Below are 19,189 nucleotides of genomic sequence, written 5' to 3' on the forward strand. Positions count from 1 at the left end.
CTCAATGCACCAGCGTCCTAAATCTTCCCACTGGACTTTATTTATTTATTCATCATTGGGACGTTTGTTTGTAATGTATGTGATCTTGATCCCTGAGAAACGCCTTCTCGTTTTGTTGTTCAATCAACAAAATGACAATAAATTTGATTTGATTTGATTTTGATTTGATTTGACAAATCATCCTCCGCCATCTTCTACTCTCTCCCGCTCTATATTGTTGTGGTGTTGTTTATTTATTTTTCCCTTTTGTTTGATTGTCTGTACTGTCTGTATGTATTCCTTTCTTATTTGTAAAGCATCTTTGAGTACTTAGAAAAGCGCTATAAAAAACGGATCAATTATTATTATTATTATTAACTTGCATTGGTGCAAATTCCGGTGGCATGTCACAGACAAATAAGTGATTCCGTGAGGCCACCAAGGATTACGAGTTAAGCGCCCGTGTTTGACTCGTTCATTGAAACGGGGATCTGTGTGTCTGCTACGGAATATGAGTGTCATCAACTTGCATTGGAGCAAAATCCGTGGCCATACCACGGAAATTGGCGTGTTTCCGTGAGGATTCCACGGATTTTGAGTTAAGCATCCGTGGTCATTTCACAGAATCCCGTGAGACCATTTTGTATTTAGCACGCATGTGTTCATCATCAACATCTACGTATACCTCCAACTGTTTTACAGTGTCTCACAGAAACTCAGTAGTAGCCCTACTCACATGATCTGGTAAAAACACTCATACCTATACATACATAAATTCACATGGTGCTGCTAGCTCAATGTTTAAGAAATATGCATATATTGGCATTGTGAAAAGTTGATCTTACCTTTTAAAAGGAGCAACAACACCAACAGTGCCATACTGAGTTGAACCATTGTTTGGCCATAAAGACCGGGAACCTGGGAACCTATACGTGTCTTTCAGTCCAACAAGCGCCACCAACTGAATCTCCATCTCACATCATATCATGCCACTTTTTTTAATGTTTAACCTAGATAACAGGTAATGATTGTGAGGTATTCTCTGAATATACTAGAGGAACTAAATTGAGGCTGCCTTCTCACCCTCCATACAGGCCTGTCTTACCCTCTATACAGGCCTGTCTCACCCTCCATACAGCCCTGCCTCACCCTCCATACACTTGCATGGGCCTTCACCCTCCATACACTTGCATGGGCCTTCATAACTTCCGGTGGTGAATAATTTTTTGATAATTCACCGTTGCTAAGCATATATTGACCGCTGTCAAGGAAAGTGATTTTTTTCTGTCATATCACTCCGCAAGTAGTCCGGTAAATTATCAACCCCAGCGTCCTCGGTTGCTAAGCGACGTCAACGTCTTTGGCGGAATATTTCTCTGCTGATGAACACTCCGAATGCTGGTAACAAATAAATTGTACACACCGTGTGAAATTATTTTTTTGCCCATAGTTTCCATATGCTAAAGACGTATCTAGTTCACCGTCATGCAGGCTGTGTTCAGTAAAATAAATAGCGATCTGCTTTCGGCGGAGGTAGGCCTATCTGCCTAAGCCCAGGTTGAAATGATTTTGATGTGTTGATGGTGCAGTTGTTGAAATAAACAGATTGATTTCATACAAATCATAAAAGCCTCACCCTGTGTCATTGTGTGTGCGTGTATACGAGGTGCTTGGGGGGTTCTTGATTGACTGATTTTTGAATATTATTCGAAATATTATTCAAAGCAAACTGAGTTTATTTAAACTCCAATTTTGTTTATTTCAAAATGTAAACATTACTATTAACAATCTAAAACTTGTTGTCTGAGCCATCAGGGTAGGGTCCTTAAAGAGGTTTACACATCCCTGCTTGTAGGAGGAAGGAGAAGGAACATCATGGTAGGGTCCTTACAGGGGTTTTCGTCTCTCTGCTGGTAGGAGGAAGGAGAAGGAACATTAGGGTAGGGTCCTAAAAGAGGTTTTTGTCCATCAGTTAAGTTGTGTCCTATGTAATGATATGTTTCTAATGACTGTTGGAAGCTCCTCTGGCGATCAGGTTTACTGAAATGTTAATAATTACTGTTGGAAGCTACTCTGGCGATCAGGTTTTCCTAGTTTGCAGAACAAGGCCTGAATGTCCTCCAAGGTGTCGCAGGCGGTCTGTTTGAGAGCAGGCTGCTGGCTGGAGGTCAGGCGGCAGACGTGCTCCAGACACGGAGAGGTCAACAGAGCCGCTCCCATGGTGGTCTCCACCTCCTCCTCCAGGAGCAGAGACTGCAGGAGGCGCAGGGAGTGAAGACATACGTCTGGGTCCTGGTCTAAGAGGGAGGGGGAGATAAAGGAACATTACCTGACTAACAGTCCTGTAAGCATCTCATTGTTTTCAAGTGATTCATCACTAGCAGCCAGGATTCTATTTATTTTAATTTCCTGGAAGTCGACCCCTGCCTTGTTGCAATCGTTTCATTTTCAGTTATACTGTGAAGGTGATTCAAGAAACACCAGGACAAACAGAACTCTGAAGTGGAGTGGAAACCAGAAAAGTAGGTCAGGAGTTAGAGAGCTAGATGTTGAAGTAATAGTAGCAATAGTAATAGTAGTAACAGTAGTAGTAGTCGTTCCTTATCCTCCAGCAGGGTCCAGACCATAGGTAGTAACACTAGTAGTAGTAGTGGTTATAGTAGTAATACTAGTAATAGTGATAGTAGGTAATAATAATTGGATTAGTAGTAGTAGTAAGTAGTAGTAGTACCTTATCCTCTAGCAGGGTCCAGACCATAGGTAGTAATAGTAGAAGTAGTACCAATAGTTATAGTAGTAGCAGTAGTCCTCAACCCCCAGCAGGGTTCAGACCAAAGGTAGAAATAGTAGTACTAGTAGTACTAATAGTAATAGTAGTAGTAGTAGTAGCAGTAGTCCTCACCCTCCAGAAGGGTCCAGACCATAGGGAGCAGACCGGGGCTCTGGCTGATGTACTTCAGTCCTCTGACACTGATGCTGACATTGTACAGAGCCATCAGCATCAGCCTGGAACACATCATAGCTGAATGAGGAGACCATGCAGGACAGGGATTGGCTGAATGAGGAAACCATGCAGGACAGGGATTGGCTAAATGAGGAGACCGTGCAGGACAGGGATTGGCTGAATGAGGAGACCATGCAGGTTAGGGCTTGGCTGAATAAGGAGACCATTCAGGACAGGGTTTGGTTGAATAAGGAGACCATGCAGGATAGACATTGGCTGAATGAGGACACCATGCAGGACAGGGATTGGCTGTGATTGTTTATCATACACTTTGAGTCTTGGCAAGGCGCCAGGCTTCCTGGGCTCCAGCAGCTGCATCAGTGTGCCCAGCAGCCCATGACCACTGCTTGACAGGAAGTCCCGCCCACAGGGCACCGCTGCTACGTCTACCGAGGAGAGGAACGAGATGGAGGCGTTGAGCTGCTAACGCTCAATGATATCGAGGTTCTTTTGGCAACTGGTTTACGCTTAACATACGGCAGTTGGTTTCTGCCAAGGTTGGTATGCGCTTTTCATAATTTCAATGTTAACTTAGCACTCAGAATGAAAGCACTTAGCATGTAAGCACTTAGCATGTTGGCACTTAGCATGTTAGCGGTTAGCATGTTAGAACTTATGTTAGCAATGAGTCTAGGGGTGTTGAGTAATAGGACCGAGTAGTCCAGGTCCCCCTGGGTCTAGTGGTGTTCTCATTGGAGGTCTGGTCTAGAGGTCAAGGGTTAGGGTCATCATACTGGACTCACTTGTGATTATCCCAGCCAGAGCAAGGACAAACTGGTGCTCAGTGGAGGTCTGATCTAGAGGTCCAGGCGTGGAGACATCCTCCCCAGACTGGACGAAGCTCTGAAGGGTCTGACCCGCCAGGTCCAAGAAGGAGGGCAGCTTCCCCTGACACAACATGGATCATGTACACATAAAAATAATGTTATATAATATATATATATATATATATATATAACATAATATAATATATAATATCATTTAATATATAGCCTCTTTATTGAAATGTGTCTTATTGTTCATATTAATATAAAGTGGTCTAAAGCAGGGTTTCTCAACCGGTGCCGGGCCATGGAGCATTGGCCACCGGGCTGCAAAGATTTAGAAAAAAAGTCTGACCCAAAAAATACATAATTTTATTATCAGAGATACTTTTATGAATAAATAAAACTTTTTTAATGATTAACACAACATTGTACTATTTTGCAGCTGCTGACAACACCGCGTTATTTCAACAAGATAGCTCGTCTTTTGAATAATAATATATATGCGGACAGCTCAGCAATGACGATATTTAGAACGATCTTCAGAAGAACAGTTATCTATTGGTCAAATACGGGGCAGGTGAGTTTGTCTGAGAATTCACACATTTTCCCAATGCCTCACTAGAAACAAGCTTTTCTATTTTTTCTAAGGGGATGTCAGACTCTGCACCACACAGACCTTAATATATTCCCGTCATGAATCTGCGGATTGCTTGCTCTAGTGCTGATGTTTTGAGGAGGCATGCTCTGGTTACACGCAACTGTTCCTTGTTCTTTACATGGGCTTTAGACTTTAAGTGGTCATCAAGCGTTATCTTACGGGTCCAATCAACAACATGTATGTTGACAGAATTAGCTTGAATTGGCTTGAATTCAAATTTAATAGTTTTTAAGAGGACTTGGCCGTCTCAGACAGCATCTTTTAGGGTTGAAAAAAAATAAGGGTTGAATAAAACTGAAACCTATTTTTTGCATGCTTCCATATTGTGTTATAATGCAAGCTGCATTCATTATTGCATTGTTCATAGAAAGTCATTTTTGTGAGAAAAGCTTTCTCTATTATGAAATAAGTTAATTCAATTGTTGATGTCTTTAAAGGGACACTGTGTTTACTGTGACACAGTTTGCACTGTGTTACTCCCATCTAGTGGTACAATTGTATATTGCATTCAAACTAATAGTACTCGCTTGTTCAAAAACTATGGTGGGCAGTATGTGCCAAGAAGCTGTGTCATGACATCCAATACTACCTCATCGAGTCATTCGAGTGACGATGGGGTTCGTTATTTCAAACAAATTTCAAATTGCATTGAATCATTAGTGTAAGCTAATGATGTATGAGTAATTATTCCTCGAGCAAGATGCTGAATTATTTCAGTCATCATTCACGCTGGCTTAGAGTGAAAACGCGTTTGCATTTCCTGTACCACGTAGTGCTTTTTGTCCCTCTCGGTAGTTCATAGACCGGAAGAACATGGAAGCCTCCATGAAGCTTACCCATCCTATGTAACTACATATTAATTATTCTTCGCTCTGGAGGATAAGTGAGATTTTTGGCAGAGATAATTTTACACCAATGAGGACTTATTTATGAATGAATACGTTGATTTGAGGTAATAAATGACTTAAAATATTACACAGTGTCCCTTTAATGATCATCACAAAAGTAGGAAGTGATTAGAAAACTGAGTAGCAAACCCAAATGTATATATATATTTTTGAAAATCACGCATGGAAATGTACATAAAAAAAATGGTTGCATCGAAATGCATCGATAATCGCTTCAGAATCGAATCGTTGACCTCATAATCGGGATCGAATCGTGAGGTGTAGGGCTGTAACGATACGCGTATCAAACCGAAAATCGCGATACTCAAAGCCACGAACCTGTCTCGCGGTGTGAGAAGGCAGAAGCGCGATATGCCCTTTCTAACTCTTCGGTCAAATTGTCCGATTGAAATTTGCTAATAATTTGTCTAAATAATAGTCTGCTGACAGCGCCCCCTCCTATCGATGCCGTAAATATGTGACGAGATGCCCTCTCTGTGATCACAGCTCTCCGTGGCTACGGAGGATTGCATTTCTCCACAGCCGTCGAAGTCCTCATATGAACGACATTTATCCAGAGTGGGCCAAGCGCGAAAAAAATTGCCTGTGTGATGCTGTCTCTATTGTTTTGTGTGATTTGACTGGCAGTTTGTCTGCTTATAGGTCGGAATGAAGCGGCCACCGATTATTGACAGGATGGGTACTTTATTCTACCGGACTCGTTCGCTTCTTCACTAGACACACGCGCTACCGCTCGCTCTCCTCGCTCGTCCACTCACTCGCTGACGTCACTCACACACGCATACGCACACTGCCATTCTCCCGCACACACATATGCTACTCGTAACACTATGCCTCGTTATTGCGACGTTCATGTTTTTCCTCATCTATTGAAAGTTAGGCTATTAAACATGTTGCATTCTATACGGCCTGATTATGTCATTATTTAAGCTACATAGCCTAATAAGAAGCGCTAATAAGGATATTTGAATAAACCAACCTAACAGTTAAAGGGGCCCTATTATGCCTACCAGCAAAAAGCATCCTCCAACTGCAATCTTTGGTTATTTCTTTATTAATTTAGCTATACTTTAATAGTATTCTTTCGGTTCAAATCTGTTCAGTGTTCCAAATTATTTGTTATTAAATGTTACATTAAGATAATTGGTATTTAAGTGTTGTTTCAATAAAATGCTTTTTAAATTTAAAAGAATCGTGGGATGTATCGAACCGTGGGTCAAAAATCGTGATACAAACCAAATCGTGAATTTGTGTATCGTTACAGCCCTAGTGAGGTGCCAAGAGATTCCCACCCCTATTTGACATGTTTCGTAAAGTAGTAACGATCCTCCGCCCCCCCTCCCAAAACTATCGGAAATGTAATTATGTATTTATTAATTAGCACATTAATAACGCGTTATTGCAATCATATTTTAACGCGATTAATAATAATTAACGCATTAACAGATGTTTTTGTTTTACTTCTGCTTTTGCCCACAGAATGTCAACATTGATATCAGAAATCATATGAATCTCCCTCAAGATTAATTGGTCTAGTTTTTGCTTATTAAGTACATTTGGTATGAATGACAACGTGTCATTCCATTTGATAATCTCATTTAATTTAAATTTAAAATATCCAGAGTCCAGAGTCTTTTCTGATCTCCTACCTGACGAGTGCTCCTATTTCAATTCTCCCCGGTCGTCTGGTCGAGGAGGAGGAATTGCGACTGTTTATAAGAGTGACTTTAAATGCAAACAAATATCACGGCCATCCCCCGTGAGCTTCGAACTGAGCGTGTCATTCCATTTGATAATCTCATTTAATTTAAATTTAAAATATCATTTTAAAGTGTGATTAATCGCGAGATAACTCACAAATACCATGCGCTTAATCACGATTAAGAACATTAATAGTTTGACAGCTTGTGAAGATGTGAATGGCATCTTCACTGTTTTATACCATGTTTTAAAAGATGCACATATTCCTGTCTGGCTGTTAGCCGTAATAGTCTGCAGCAGTGGAGGCTTCTTCATTGAGGAGAGGGAGGAAGATCCTCCTTAACATTGTTGAGAATAAAAAATGTAGATTGTCCGGACTACTGTAATGAATTAATGCCCTTAAATATGACTACTTTAATGCCTTTGAATATATAATGTTCGTTTCCCTGGGTAAAGGGACATTAGCACCCCCTATCGCCTTTTGACAATTTCTTCAGGGAGGAAGGTCCTCCCTCAGCCTCCGTTGACTGCGATTCATTTCCCAGAAAGTACTGGCGGCCGGTGAATAACATGGGTTTCAATGGGAGAGAGTGGGTGTGACCTTACAGGCGTCTGATTCGGGCAAAAATCTAGTCGCGCTGCGCTATGAACCAATAAGCAGGATCCATGGCTGGTGAGCAGTGTTGCCAGATTTCGCACCCAATTGGGCTACTTTTAACCACGTTAGGCTGGGAAAATTATCATTGGGCGGGATATTTGCCCAATCTGGCAACGCTGTCGATAACAAACCCGCTCTGCCTGCATTGCCGCTCATGAGACGCAAAGCACGTGAAATCATCTGATGGATAACGAAATTCTAACATTTGCAAATAAAGTGTACAATGGAAACATTGGAAACAGAGGACATTGTTCATGTTTAATTACGCAAAGCATTCCATTCATTGAGTTACAGTGCTAAGTTAGCGACCCAAGAAAAAGGTAGACCACTTCGCAAAATCGAGATCACCAAAAGTAATGGCAACGTCAGTGTTGTGGGTGCTACATGGTTTGTTAGGTACTCATGGCTTACTGGTAGCATTACTAGCAATCAACTGTATTGCTGGCCCTGTTTGCTAATGAATAATGGCAAATCTCCAGCGTGGGCTGTCTTGATAGGGCAACCAAACACCACGACTAGTGTCAAGTTCACGTTGGTGCTGCTATGCGACTTTCCTTGCTAGGCACCATGTCTATAGATCAGGTTGAATCTAGAATTATGTTCTTGTTCTTTTACTAGTTTGTTAATCTGACCGTTCTGTTTGATATTGTGGAAATTGTGTGGAAAGGGTGAATGATTCAGAGCATGATGCATTTTAAATGGCATCACTTTTGGTCAGTCTTTTCTTAAAAAAATTGCTACTGAAAATAAACATAGCTAAATTACAACCAATAACTTCAGTCATTGAGGGCAAAAATAGGCCCAGATTTTTTAATTTACTTTTACAAATCAAGAGTAGGCCTGATTTGACTAATGGGCTTTGCATCCTTTCCTTCTGCCCTTGTAGTCCATTTCAAAGACATGCTGCCCACCAGCTTTCAAATTACAGTGATGCCACTGGTGGCTTTGTATCAAAATTATTCACATAACTATCTCTCCATACTATTTTGTAGTTCACCAAAACACCCTGAAACAACTTGAGTCCGACATTCTTACGCCACCATACACCAACATTGCAAGCAGGCCAATGGCAACCAAGCGCGCAGTCCTTCCTCCCGCACTTTAAAAACTACCAGCCGCCACTGGTCTGCAGCTGTGGCTCACACCCATTCTGGTGCTCCTTAAGAGGGCCAGAGTTTTAGACTGGAGGGAGGCTTGAGTTAGAGTGGTAGGCCAAGATGGCGCCAGTGTGTCAGGCTCGCCGTCAGGTGCTCTACCTGTTGTGTTTGTTTTTGCTGCTTTTAACGCTTGTACATAACATCAACGCTCTTCTGGTCTATGATCGCCAAACATTGCTAGATCTGAGAAACGCTACTATAAATTTTCAAAAATCGGACTATTGTGAAGGGGGGACACCTTTCCCACCGGATCTCCCGGCCGACCTCCGCCGCACGCTTGCTCCACTACCTCGGAGAAGAAGGTACCGGCGACGGGGGAAACGTAGCGGCTATCTCGTGAAGCTGAGGTTGGGGTTGGCACGTCCTGATCGATATGGTGGATATGGTGCTGCCCCTCGCCTGTGTGTCTCTCAGCGCTTCCTGGATCCTGTTGCTTCCTCTCTGGTGAAGGTGACGGGCTGCGATGAGGCCTTCCAGCCCCACCGTCCCTGCTCCCCTTGTTTACGCTGGCGTGGAGCAAATCTGGAGTATCTTCGGCCCCTGGCTCGCGCCCCATCGTCAGCAGGTTGTCCGCCGGCTCCTGCTAGATTTGGCTTGGTTAACGCCAGATCACTTGGAAATAAAGCTTTTATCCTCAAGGACTTCTTCGTTACGCGGGAGCTGGACTTTCTTTTTATCTCCGAGACCTGGCTAAGTGCGGGTGAGTCCAGAGTCTTTTCTGATCTCCTACCTGACGAGTGCTCCTATTTCAATTCTCCCCGGTCGTCTGGTCGAGGAGGAGGAATTGCGACTGTTTATAAGAGTGACTTTAAATGCAAACAAATATCACGGCCATCCCCCGTGAGCTTCGAACTGAGCTTATTTGAGCTGGGTCATCCCCACACTGTGTTGTGTGCTGTGATTTATCGTCCTCCCAAATATAACAAAGACTTTTTGATGGACTTCTCTATATTCCTGTCGGATATTATGCCGAATTATGACCGGGTCCTCATCGTGGGGGATTGTAACATTCACGTCTGTTGTCCTGAGAAGAACTCATTGGCGAGAAACTTTTTAAATATCATTGACTCGTTTGACATTGTCCAAGCTGTACTTGGGCCGACACATGAACGCGGTCATACACTTTACCTCGTCTTATCCTATGGTTTGCCCGTTTGCAATCTGGAGATCTGTGATGCCTTTTTCTCTGATCATATGCCTGTTCTGTTTGAAGCCGCTGTGAACCGTTTGACAGCTAAACCTTGCGCAGTCGCTCGCAAATGTCGGGTTATGAACCCCTCCACTGCCGCACGTTTTTCCACTGTTTTCAACCAGAACTGTGTTATTCCTGAAAATGTGTCATATGATACTGAGTCACTGAACTGTTGGTTTCTCAACTCCTGTCAAACTGCCTTAGACATTGTGGCTCCACATAAAATCAGACGGCAAAAAACTAAATCGGAGGCTGAACCCTGGTTGAATGAAACCACCAGGGCTTCTAGACAGGAGTGTAGAAGAGCAGAGAGAAAGTGGAAAAAGGACAAACTACAAGTGTCTTTCCAAATTATGCGAGATTGCTGGCGCCCCTACCAGTCGTCTGTGAGAGAGGCCAAAAGAAAATATTTTTCTGAGATCCTCATCATCCTCATCGTCATCCGCTTATCCGGGGTCGGGTCGCGGGGGGAGCAGCTCAAGCAGGGGGCCCCAGACTTCCCTTTCCCGGGCCACATTGACCAGCTCTGACGGGGGGATCCCGAGGCGTTCCCAGGCCAGTGTTGAGATATAATCTCTCCACCTAGTCCTGGGTCTTCCCCGAGGTCTCCTCCCCACTGGACGTGCCTGAAACACCTCCCAAGGAAGGCGCCCAGTGGGCATCCTTACCAGATGCCCGAACCACCTCAGCTGACTCCTTTCTAAGTAAAGGAGCAGCGGCTCTAATCCGAGTTCCTCACGGATGGCTGAGCTTCTCACCCTATCCCTAAGGGAGACGCCAGCCACCCTTCTGAGAAAACTCATCTCGGCCGCTTGTACCCGCGATCTCGTCCTTTCGGTCATCACCCAGCCCTCATGACCATAGGTGAGGATAGGAACGAAGATCGACCGGTAGATCGAGAGCTTTGCCTTGCGGCTCAGCTCTCTTTTCGTTACAACGGTGCGGTAAAGCGAACGCAATACCGCCCCCGCTGCTCCGATTCTCCGGCCAATCTCACGCTCCATAGTACCCTCACTCGCGAACAAGACCCCGAGGTACTTGAACTCCTTCACTTGGGCTAAGGACTCATTTCCTACCCGGAGTAAGCAATCCACCGGTTTCCTGCTAAGAGTCATGGCCTCAGATTTAGCAGTGCTGATCCTCATCCCAGCCGATTCACACTCGGCCGCCAGCCGATCAAGTGAGTGCTGAAGGTCACAGGCCGATGATCCAATGAGGACCACATCATCTGCAAAAAGCAGTGACGAGATCCTCAGACCACCGAACTGCAACCCCTCCCCACCATGACTACGCCTCGATATCCTGTCCATGTATATCACAAACAGGATTGGTGACAAGGCGCAGCCCTGGCGGAGACCAGCACCCACTGAGAACGAAACTGACTGGCTGCCGAGAACACGAACACAGCTCTCGCTTTGGGAGTACAAAGATTGGATGGCCCTGAGGATAGACCCCCTTACCCCATACTCCCGCAGCACCTCCCACAGTTTCTCCCGGGGGACCCGGTCATACGCCTTCTCCAGATCCACAAAACACATGTAGACCGGATGTGCATACTCCCAGGCCCCCTCCAGGATCCTTGCGAGAGTGAAGAGCTGGTCCGTAGTTCCACGTCCGGGGCGAAAACCGCATTGTTCCTCTTCAATCTGAGGTTCGACGATCGGCCGAACCCTCCTTTCCAGCACCTTGGAGTAGACTTTACCAGGGAGGCTGAGAAGTGTGATACCCCGGTAATTGGCACACACTCTCTGGTCCCCCTTTTTGAACAGGGGAACCACCACCCCGGTTTGCCACTCCTTTGGCACTGTACCCGACTCCCACGCGATGTTGAATAGGCGTGTCAACCATGACAGCCCCTCAACACCCAGAGCCTTTAGCATTTCTGGCTGGATCTCATCAATCCCTGGGGCTTTGCCACTGCGGAGATGTTTGACTACCTCAGTGACCTCCACCAGGGAAATTGACGACGAAACACCATCAACCTCGAGCTCTGCCTCCAACATAGAGGGCGTGTTATTCGGATTCAGGAGTTCCTCAAAGTGTTCCTTCCAACGTCCGACGACCTCCTCAGTTGAGGTCAACAGAGTCCCGTCCTTACTGTACACAGCTTGGATGGTTCCCCGTTTCCCCCTCCTGAGGTGCCGGATAGTCTTCCAGAAACACTTTGGTGCCGACCGAAAGTCCTTCTCCATGGCCTCTCCGAACTTCTCCCACACCCGCTGCTTAGCCTCCGACACGGCAGCCGCTGCAGCCCTTCGAGCCAGTTGCACGATCTTAACGAGCCAGCATCCCTAAAACTCAGTATGATTATGAATTATGTCTAGAGTCCACCATAAGACTACACTTTGTTGTTGAAATGTCATGCGATATTGATATCCCCCCTCCCCCCTGCCGACTGTTTTAATTGTTTTCTTTTTATAATGTTTTGTGTGTAGGCTACATCCATGTGTGACTGTAGGCTACAGCTGCCTATCTTGGCCAGGTCACTTGAAGAGATGTTTAATCTAAATGACGTATTCTTCTGGTGAAAATAAAAGAACACCTTAAACTCTCACTTCAGGTAGACAATGTACAATCCGCAATCTTGGTTGCTGCCTTAGTTGTTGTTACACACATACTAGTTGCCATTCATTTTTTAAAAGTCAATGCACTTTGAGCCCTGAATAACAGTCAAAGCTATTGAATAATTGATTTGCATGCATAGTAATAGACTTTCCATTGAACAATTACCCCTGTAACCCATAAATTGACCCATTTTACAATGTAATCAAATGCTCACACACTAGCTGCTTTCAGACACACGTGTAAGTCCTGATATTCTCCGGCTATTCTCCTGATGGGCTGCATGTGTGAACAACATATCCTGCCATTTGTACCCTGAAAATCTCTTAAATAATACTACCGCTGAGGTAGTATTTTCTCTGTAGGAAATGTAAATGACCTTATATGTGAATAAGGAGTAGAAAGTCTGTATTTCTCACACCACTTAAGTGGGCGTGTTGATGACGCTTCTGCATGTCATTGAGTGGCCCCCTAAATGATAATCAGCCCGTTGCCTTTTATTCGCTGAATGGTTAAAATGTTAAATGTTGGCACTGCTCTTAAGAGTTATTTGTGTTGAACGCTAATAGATAGGACCTTTCATAACCCTAAAAGTACACATCATTCAATAAATTACAATACATGAGTTCACAGCTGCACGCGTATACAGAAAATGTTTTTTTTTATTATTATTATTGTCAACAGTTAGCTTAACATTATAGGGTCCCGTCCAGGCCTGGAATCTCATGATTTTAGGGGCACAAAGGCCACATGCAAGGGAATCAAGGCCATAAGTAAAAAAACAACATGATTTTGATTTCCCTTAAATAGATGAATCCATACCTAAAAGCATTAACGCCTTTCTTATAAACAGTGTTACACTTCTAGAGAAATTGAAATTGTTGTTTTTCAAAAAGGAAAAAAAGTTTAGTGAATTTGTCGAATTTGTAAAATGTTGTTAAACTCTATCATTGTCTATAAGATTGGAATTTGCCACAAGTAAGATATATTTTTTAATTCGATTTCGAAATGATAATAACCCTCCCCCAGCCGTCATGGGGGTCGCCAGATTGGGCAGGAAATCCGGCCTAATCTGGCAACACTGACGGAGGCGTCACTGCAGTAAAAAGCTCCACTGCGCTGGAACTTCGGAAATACTTGAGAAAATGTAACTTGTGTGGACGCTACCGTATTACTTGGTCAATAAAAGAGCTAAGCTTTTCATATGTTAATGTTGAATTTTATTGTAGCATGTAGCCTGGGACTCTTGTGTTGTGTTCTGTTTTTTTATCGTTGTAACCAGTTATTTTAACTGTTAACTTTCAATCTGTGTGGGTGGCCAATCACAGCGCGAGAGGGAGGGGCTTGGCCCGGCAACTAACATGCAGAGATGAAGGGGCAGCTTCGCGCTTCAACAGAGACAGGGCAGAGCGTGAGCGCGCAGGGGGAATTTTAGGAATGTAGGCGATAACTTCCCTTATTGCAGTTATACCCAACCGGTATTTGCGAAAAAGTAAAAGTTTGGTCACAAAACGATTTATACGTTCCGTGCATATTTTTAAGTGGGTACACGGAAATCCTGGACCGTTCCTAGTGGGTATACAGCGTATACCTGGGTATTACGTAGACCAGTGGTTTTCAAACTGTGGGGCGCGCCAGAGTTCTTCAGGGGGGGCGCGACGTGAGAAAAAAATAAACCCGAAAAATCCCCTGAAAGACGATGATTCAAATCATCAGTCGTACTTCAACTGTAGAAGTAACATAACTAAATCAATTTTCAACCGTTTATCTTCGTGCAAACCATTTAACAAATCTACACACTTGTATCTTCAATAATATCTTAACAGAATTTCGATATCATTTAAAATGTCTTCAGAATCACAGTTTTAGTTTCATACCGCTTCGTTTTCAGCTGTTTTCATTGAAGACGTCAGCCCATTCTGATACACCTACTTCTAGACATCGTAACTCATTCCGTTTTCAACCGTTTACCATCGTTCAAGCCATTAAACAAATCTACACACTTGTATCTTCAATACTATCTAAACGGAATTTTGATAGCATTTATACTTTTTTCAGAATCACAGTTTTAGTTTCAAACCGGCGTCGTTATCAGTTGCTTATAATAATTTAGGTCACCATAGCAACGCCGGTAAACAAACCCCGCCGAATAGTCGAATCTCTGGACTGAAAAGGCAGATCTGATTCGACTCAGAAAATTCAGAGTCGGGGACCCTGAATGAATCTGTAAACTGGCAGTTTACACAGATTAAGATGTTCAAATGTATTTAAAAAAGGTTAAGCTAAAACATGCTTAGATAAAGTTGTTAAATTGTGTTGTTTAAAAACGCAAAAATATGTAATGTTTCAGAAATATGTTTAAAAAATATGTTAAAAAATTTGTTTGAAATGTTTCAAAAATATGTTCCAAATGTTTTAAAATGATGATCGGAGATGTTTGAAATGTGTAAAATAATTAAAAAGGGCTCAGCTGAATTTTTTCTCTGAGGGGGGGCTCACTCTCTCATACTTTGAAAACCCCTGACGTAGACTACGCCACTGGGTGAAACTCACCCAGCCGTGAGCGCCTACGGAGGATGTACCCAAACACGGCCGCGTTTGGGTTTCCTACTCTCCTCGAACTCGAATCTCAGCCTTGTTTGTGGAGCAAAAGAAAAGTAGCGAGGGAAAATACGTTTTGGGCGGGCTCATCTAACTGCGTAAGGCGCCTTAGGCGCGTTGAACCATTTTTGTGACACACAATGATCCAACCCGGTATCACGCGATTTCGTGCTCATGCACACAAACGTTATTAATCTATTGAATCGTGTCCCAGATTACGATTGTCCGACTTTTTTAGTGCTACACAGAATGAAATGTAAACCAATGCATTCTGAATGGGAGCGTTAGTTAGTTAGTTATAACGTAGTTATTACACATTTTATACTTCACTGTGTGACTGGGTTGTTACAATTACAGTAAAGGAATTATATTCTATGTATAAATAACAACTGCCCATCTACTGTCATACATTCTGATGGGTCACAGACTTCAGTGTAAAACTGTAACCATTTAGTTCAAGCTTATTTTTTGTCAAGGCTTAATTATTAACCATGTTGATGTTCTTATTGCAGTACATCCTCTCTTTAAATTGGCACAAAGTCCTTCCGGCACAATATTTTAGAGGCTCATTCATGGCAAGAGCAAAAGGCACGAGCACTGTGCCGTTGCTGCCAGAGGAACAGAAGCACCCATGCCAGCTGTCATCAGTCTTCCAGGCTGTTACCAGTCTGACAAAGCCTGTGCTAGGTATGTAACAGCACTTATTACCAACGTTCCCAATCCTTCTTGGCTCAACATTTATTTACTAAACAAAAAATGTCATCCCATGTAAAATAAAATACACTTCTGTCCAATTTTCAGGTTCATCGTAGACATTTACGATATGGAGAGGGAAAGTTGCTGGATAAAATTTAAAAAGCCATATACTTTTCAATTCTCATTGAGGGGGCAACAGACAGCGCTACAATAGAGAATTAACTAATTTATGCTAGCTTTCTAGCAACGGATGGGCCAGTCAATGCCTACTTGTCTATCAAAGACGTTAATAGATCCCAATGAGTCTGCACCCTTCACAGTGGAGGAAGTCCGCCACCAGCTCAGCCGGTGTAACCCATCCAAGGCCACAGGACCCGACGGCATCCCAGCAAGGGTGCTGAAGACCTGTGCCACTGAGCTGGCTCCAATTGCCCACTCCCTCTTCTGTGAATCCTACCTGACTGCCACAATACCCCTCCTCTGGAAGAGCGCAACTATAATCCCGGTACCCAAGAAACCACAACCCACCAAACTAAATCATTACCGCCCCTTTGCCCTCACACCCATACTCATGAAATGCCTGGAAAAACTGGTGCTCAAAACCATCCTTCCATTCGTCAAACCATATCTGGACCCCCTTCAATTTGCCTGCTGCATCTTGTCCTCCAGCACCTAGATTCCCCAGGCAATTTCGCCAGGATCCTATTTGTGGACTTCAGCTCCGCCTTCAACACCATCCAAAGAAACCTGCTCATCCAAGAAGCTTCATCACCTCAGCACTCCACCCATCCTGATACACCTCCTGCACAACTTCCTCAGTGACAGACGGCAAGCTGTACGGGTAGGCACAACCACATCACCTTCACTCACCACCAACACCGGAGCCGGGCTGTGTGCTTAGCCCTTTCCTTTATACCCTGTACACTAATGAGTGCACCAGCCCCTCCCACACCACCACCTACCTCAAATACTCAGACGACACTGCCATCCTAGTTCTTCTGTCGGACAATAACTCTGTATTGGATTGCCACAACACTGTCACACACTTCTCTAAATGGTGCACACATAACCACCTGCATCTCAATATATCCAAAACAAAAGAAATAACAATAGGCACTCCATCATCCCAGCCCCCCACTCTCATCAACAACGACACAGTAGAAACAGTTGACAGCTTTAAATACCTCGGACTCACAATAGACAATAAACTCTCTTTCAACCAGCATACAACGGACATTCAAAAAAGGAGCCATCAAAGACTGTATGCCATCCGTAAACTTAAAGGACTCTATGTTGCATCCCATCTCCTCCTACTGCTGTACAAATGCATTGTCCAGCCCATCCTGCTCTACTGTTCCACCTGCTTCTTCAACATGCTCACTAGGGGTGTGCCAAAATATCGATACTACGACATATCGCGATATTTCGTCTTGCGGGACGTTATCGATATGCTGACGCCAAATATCGATATTAGTGGGCAACTAACACAGTATTCAAAGACGTTCCCGAAATTCAGCTGTGGTGCAGAGTTACAGCCACTCCGAGCCAGTCGCACATTGAGCTTCCCCCAAATGCGCTGTTTTGGGGGCCCTGAGCAGCTTGCAGCCACGGTACCATTCGCTCTGTTTACAGTGGATGTATCGCAATGGCGAGGCACACACAGCCTTTAGCCGTGTTCTGTAAATATTCTAGAACACACGGGAGTCCTGGAGCTCTATATCAAAATATTATCATATAGCCTACATAGATATCTATATCATATAATATATATTATAACCGCCAAAAGATGTGTGAGCCGATATTATGAATCTCAAACGACCGCGTTGGGTTCTCCGACGTTCCTTGTTCTTCAACGTCCTCATCAATGTGAAGTAGACTGAACCACGACAAGGAGGAGAAAGGGATCGTTGCCGGGCAGCGCTTAGGCACCTCCGCCTCCGGCGGTGGTCCCTCAGCGGGTCTCAAGCTGGAGACATTCGCCGCCAACAATCCCTTTCTCCTCCATGTCGTGGTTCATGTTCTTGAGGGAGTCAAAGCCAAAGTTCCTTCCCCCCAATTCATTCTCAACCTTGGCTGAGATAACCCCCAATACGAGTCTCGTTGTAGAAATACCAGAGACGAGAGTCCGACAGAACGGTTATCCAAATAACAAGGAAGTGTACAACACTTGCGATACAGTCCTGGAGCTCTATATCTAAATAATATCATATAATACATAGAAATCGATATCATTTAATACATATTATCACGGCCAAAAGCGGTGTGCGCCTCCAGACGATATAATGAATCACAAACGACTTTGTCGGGTTCTGCGACGTCTCTGGTTTTTCCACTTTCACATCAACCTGAAGTCGACTGAACCGGGCGCTGCCTGCTGCCCGCTGCCGGGCGATGGTGCCTCGCGGCAACCGGCGGCATGTCGCAGTTCATGTAGGCCTACTTCAGCCAGTCAAAGCCAAAGTTCCTTTCCCCCAATTCTTTCCCAACCATGGCTCAGATAACCCCCACAACAGTCTCGTTGTGGAAATACAAGACACGTCAAAGAACCGACAAGAAACACTTGCGTTACAGTGTGTGTATTCACACAAACACACACACATGTGGCGCTCGCACGGTCGAGTCTCATTGGCGGGCCAACGTTTCTGGGCGGGCAGATATCGTGATATATCGTGGGTGAAATTTCTTGCAATATATCGATAATCGCAGAATCGCTGTATCGTGATATTATCGTTATCGTGGGTAAAATATCGTGATAGTATCGTATCGTGGGGTACCTAGTGATACCCAGCCCTAATGCTCACTGTCAAAAGCCGGGTCATACTCACACGTGTCACAAACATAGCAGCCAAATTAATCGGTCGCCCCACACCCACACTGTCAAAGCTAAAGGCCATTTCACGCATCGCATCCACAATAGCACTGGACAACTCACACCCACTCAACTGCCACTTCACCATCATGCCCTCTGGACGCAGGTACAGGTCCCTGTTGTGCAGGAGGGCACGCTATGGCAAAAGCCTGGTGCCTGCAGCCATAGCAGCCTTAAATAAAATGCCAAGATAACTCACTCCTGTTCCACAATAGTTACATATTTTGTCTGCATGCTGTTTTTGTTTTGTTGGGAATGCTGTTTATCTGTTACTGTCTGTCTGCGTTCAGCCCACAAATGTACCTTGAAGTGAAAAAGAATTTCCCCCAGGGGACAATAAAGCTAAAGTCAAAGTCTAAACATGGCAAATAAAATTGCCTTGCATAATGTTTATCTAATGATTTACATTTTTCTCTTTTTGATCAGCTTTTGAGGAA

At 44.1% G+C, this 19,189-nt stretch overlaps 1 protein-coding gene across 2 annotated transcripts in view; it reads right to left on the minus strand.

Moving 5' to 3' along the window:
- Positions 1–1,470: 1,470 nt before the first annotated feature.
- The window catches only part of hsf2bp (heat shock transcription factor 2 binding protein), a 110,005-nt gene continuing 92,286 nt past the window's right edge, over positions 1,471–19,189 (minus strand). Inside the window, exons 5-9 of one of the 2 annotated variants that reach the window (XM_060040526.1) lie at positions 3,727–3,871; positions 3,252–3,369; positions 2,882–2,985; positions 2,039–2,276; positions 1,471–1,886 (exon numbers count right to left, since the gene is read on the minus strand). In XM_060040526.1, the coding sequence (XP_059896509.1) occupies positions 1,853–1,886; positions 2,039–2,276; positions 2,882–2,985; positions 3,252–3,369; positions 3,727–3,871 (639 nt within the window). In that variant the 3' untranslated portion in view covers positions 1,471–1,852. Of the gene's footprint in view, positions 1,890–2,038; positions 2,277–2,881; positions 2,986–3,251; positions 3,370–3,726; positions 3,872–19,189 lie in introns of both variants that reach the window. The other variant, XM_060040525.1, reaches the window with a different exon arrangement.

Source organism: Gadus macrocephalus, chromosome 20 (assembly GCF_031168955.1).
Source record: "Gadus macrocephalus chromosome 20, ASM3116895v1".
NCBI classification, from domain to species: Eukaryota; Metazoa; Chordata; class Actinopteri; order Gadiformes; family Gadidae; genus Gadus; species Gadus macrocephalus.